The sequence below is a fragment of the Physcomitrium patens genome, chromosome 7 (genome assembly GCF_059467195.1).
Source record: "Physcomitrium patens ecotype Gransden chromosome 7, ASM5946719v1, whole genome shotgun sequence".
Taxonomy (NCBI): Eukaryota; Viridiplantae; Streptophyta; class Bryopsida; order Funariales; family Funariaceae; genus Physcomitrium; species Physcomitrium patens.
The window spans coordinates 11,910,013-11,913,753 of NC_143416.1; the positions used below are offsets into that span (position 1 = coordinate 11,910,013).

The window sequence follows — 3,741 nt, forward strand, 5'->3', positions numbered from 1 at the left end:
TTGCTACCCTACAAGACCTCTTCTACTCTTTGACTTTTATATACATGATCATAGGTCTTAGGATCCTTTGATATCTAACATATCTTGAGGGTATCCTATGGTTCTTGGATCCTTTGGCATCTTACTAATCACAAAGGTATTCTATGCCAAACACTAATTACTCTTACATTATTTATGGATATTCTCTAGTTCATACTTTATCCTCTTGACTTTGACTCTTGGTCCTTGACCTCGTCTTATATCCTTAGGATGTCCTTTCTATACACCAAGAGTCAACCCTTTGATCATTAGCAACTTACGTAAGATAATATCCTCTACAAGGTAACTTATTTTACTTTCACTTTTACTTCAATATGTAGAATGTGTCTTATATCCCCATTTAAATGAGTAAGTTGGACCTAGCTTCGATTTCACAAGTGCTTCTATTTATAGTGGGGCATCCTTCATGTTTGTCTGTAATCTCTTCCATGGAGTTGAAATCACCTATGACAATCCAATGGGCATGGTGTTGAAATCACATATGATAATCCAATTGGCATGGAGTTGAAATCACCTATGACAATGCAGTTGGCATGAGGGAGGGAGTAGTTGGTTATGGTCTGCCATAATCTTGCTCTAGGTCCAGTGTAGCTGTCTCCATAAATGCTGAGGATTCCTATTTTCTCTGCTTTTGCAGTTAGATAGGTGAGGAATTGTGCTTGTCCTCTAACTATTATCCAGTGTTAGCAGATGTTGGCTATTTTTTTTGAGATGAGCATTTCTGTTCCTCCATCGTAGCTGTCTTCGTATGCAGAATATGTACTTTCGTTCCATAAGATGGTTCTTTTAAGGAAGTCCAATTGTTCGGTTTTTCCTAAGCTATCTTCTAATGGTAATCTTGTTTCTTGTAGGAGGACTATGTTGGGTTGTGGTTGAATGTTTCAAAATAGATCTCTAATTTCTCGGCATTTGCGAGTGCCTTCCAGTTCTCTTCCGAGGCACTGTACATTGTATGATGCTATTGTGATCGATTCAGACATCTATGTATGTCTGTGCTGCTTGCGTGGCCTCGAGTATAGATCCAACCGTCATAGTGGGGCGTGGGCTAGAGTTTGGGTAGTCAACAGAGAGAGACTTTGGTTTCAGGATGAGGTCTAGGTGTTTGTGCCAGTCTGTCGGGAGGGAGCTTTGTAAACTCTGCAATAGTGGTAACTCGAGATCTAGCTCTGTTGAAATTTCGAGTCTTTTCTACCGTGTCGTGTTGGGATGCTTGATTTTGGTTACTTCCGAGTTATATGAGATTAGCGAGTACCATTCCATACTTGGGTCGTTGTTGTTTTTTGGTGGGCTCGGGAGCCATATTGCATCGGACCGTTGTCTCATTGGATTGCTTCCACTGTTCCGGTTGATTACTTGCGCAAGGCTTGCATTGCAGTGTTCGTCATATGGAGTCGGGCACCTGCTTGAGACCACTGTGACTCTCCTTCTGTGTGTTGGATGTCCACAGTACAGAGGTGCGTTTCACATTTTGTTTGTGATGTTATAAGGATCTCTACCGAGTGGTCTGTTGATGCTCGACTTAAGATAGGTGTAATACTGCCTCTCTTGGGAATCGTCCCCATATCTTATGTTCCTAGTGCGGTCCAAAAGCTGGGGTGGACGTTGTTGGTGTTGTATCCAATTTTGGTCTGTAATGGCTCTTTGGGTATGGGTGTGGTCGATAGTTTCTTTTCCTGCCATATAAATCTTGGTCGGGGTCTTTTGGATGTTCTGTCTTCATGAGGGCTAGTTGGGGTGTTTTGACGAGGTCGGTTGTCCCTGGACTCGGCTGTGTCTACTCACTCTGGGTTGTGGGCTTTGGTCAGTCTTGCTTGTTTATGTTCCTTAGCTGGTTTTGGAATGGGGCAGTTACGAACCTGGTGTGTAGTGCTTCTGCATCGATTGCATTGGGTGGGCAGCCCGTTGTATTCAAGGTAGTATTCTGTTTGGTTTCCGTCATGTAGGTTAGGAATGCTTACTTTGGATGGTAAGCTGTTGATGTCCTTAACCATGATGCGTACTCGGGGACCTGCTGCTTTCTCCCGGTACTGGTTTTCTGTGTCAATCCATATGACTTCCGCGAATTGGTTGACAATTTCTGCTAAAATTTGTGGTGTGCGCAGTAGAGTGGGGAGGCCATGGATTTGTGCCCATGCTGGATGGGCCAGTCGGGAATTTGGGTCTGTGCCAGCTCTGGGGTTGAAGTTGGAGCGCCACGGAGTGAAGCAAACTTCTGTTTGATTGATGTAGTGCTGTCTGGCAAGGGCGTGTGTTCGACCCTCTTCTTCCGCAAAGAATATTTCGAAGAAGCCTCCTCCTAACATGGAGAGTGATTGGAATGATCCATGGAGGGATTTTTGGGCCCACTCTCTCAGTATTTGCGGTCCAGGGTTGCGGGGGACATGTCCAATTAGGGCTTTGCGACTCATACGATTGGCCCTGTCTTGTAGTTCCTGTAGGGTGGTGTGGGATAGAGTAATTGTCTTGACCTTGTTTTGGTTTGATTTGTAGCCTCCTAGCTCTTGGGGTGTGATTCCACAGATAGATAGTAAGGAGTCTGCATCTGGCGTTAGCTTACTTAGGATGTTCCTTAGCTCTCCCCCCACTGTCGCCCGGTGGGTTAGCCCAAGTTGTGGGTTGGCTTGTATGAATTGCTCAGTATCTTCGTAGCGTGAATGTAGGAGTTGTTTGAGGTTTCTGAGGGCTTGAACCGCAAAGTTGTTCAGTATTGTTACCATATCTTCACTTGCAGTTGTCGCCTCTGGGATGTGGGCACTGCTATTGGTAAGCGGGGTATGTGATGTAGTTGTTTTGGAGGAGTAGAATGTGGCTGTTCAGCGATTAGATGGCCGTCTGCTGCGTGTTGTGTCACATCCATGAGGAGTGTCCGTTATCTGCGTTTGATCCTCTCTACCATAAACATTTTGTGTTACCGTCTGCTCCGTCCCTTGTGGCCTAATCTCATTCACATATGGCCGTGTGAGGTCCTTGTTGTATAATTTGCGACGTCTTGTGGTTGTGTCATCTGAGTTTGTGTCTGAGAAGCAAAGTGCCTAGACTTGGAAACTGCCCATTGATGCCCTTGCTGTTGTTCCCGGGCTGCTGTATCTGTCTTCCGTGCTGTTACAGTCCACTAGGGGTTGCGGAGAGCTGACCTGATGAGTCGCGACCTCCGGCTGGGGTTGTTCTTTGCTTTGTTGGTCCTTTGTGGGTTCCTCTCCCGCTGGCGCTTCATTCTTTTCGCGGTCAATGTTGTGTTCACCTTCCCGCTGTGATGTCTCCGCAGCTTTTTCAGGGTGGGGTTGGTCGCTGTGTTCTAAATCTATTATGTGAATCCCTCCTGGTGGTGCTGCTAAGGTCGTCTGTGTTCTAGTCTGGTTGATTTTTCTTTTTGGTGTCGACACTCTACCATCTGCGCTACGTCCCTAGCACGGTGAAGGGCTGAACGCCATCTGTTGATCTCTTATTTTGTGACATAAGTGTAATCTTCTAACTTTGTTCTCTTCTCTACTCGTCACCCAGTTCTGTTTTATGCTCGTATTTCTTGTTGCTTACTGTCCTTCGAAATACCTTACTCACTGAAAACTGTATGGAGATGAACCAATCTTGATTGGAAACTTAGCAACAATGAACTCAATTTCCATCAAGGCATTAATAAATGTATATCTCTCTCTCTCTCTCTCTCTCTCTATTTATATCCATGCATTCATTGACGCTCCACTG

General features: G+C 45.1%; 1 protein-coding gene across 5 annotated transcripts; it reads left to right on the plus strand.

Moving 5' to 3' along the window:
- The first annotated feature begins 947 nt into the window (after positions 1-947).
- LOC112285205 (uncharacterized) lies at positions 948-2,955 on the plus strand. Of its 5 annotated transcripts, none has more exons than XM_090251989.1 (3): positions 1,000-1,493; positions 1,888-1,952; positions 2,142-2,955. In XM_090251989.1, the coding sequence occupies exons 1-3, from the start codon at positions 1,127-1,129 to the stop codon at positions 2,142-2,144; spliced, it is 435 nt and encodes a 144-aa protein (XP_090108115.1). In that variant the 5' UTR covers positions 1,000-1,126; the 3' UTR covers positions 2,145-2,955. The 5 variants fall into 5 exon arrangements, with proteins under 5 accessions (XP_090108114.1, XP_090108113.1, XP_090108115.1 ...); XM_090251990.1 differs by having other exon boundaries at positions 1,302-1,493; positions 1,845-1,952; XM_090251991.1 differs by having other exon boundaries at positions 1,302-1,493; positions 1,845-1,952; positions 2,145-2,955.
- The last annotated feature ends 786 nt before the right edge of the window (positions 2,956-3,741 follow it).

Excerpts from the sequence above, each read along its gene's own strand:
- LOC112285205 (XM_090251987.1), top strand. The coding sequence starts at position 1,127 with ATGAGGTCTAGGTGTTTGTGCCAGTCTGTCGGGAGGGAGCTTTGTAAA. Across the intron at positions 1,494-2,141 it reads TGGATGTCCACAGTACAGAG|TAGAGTGGGGAGGCCATGGA; the intron begins GTGCGTTTCACA and ends TGGTGTGCGCAG.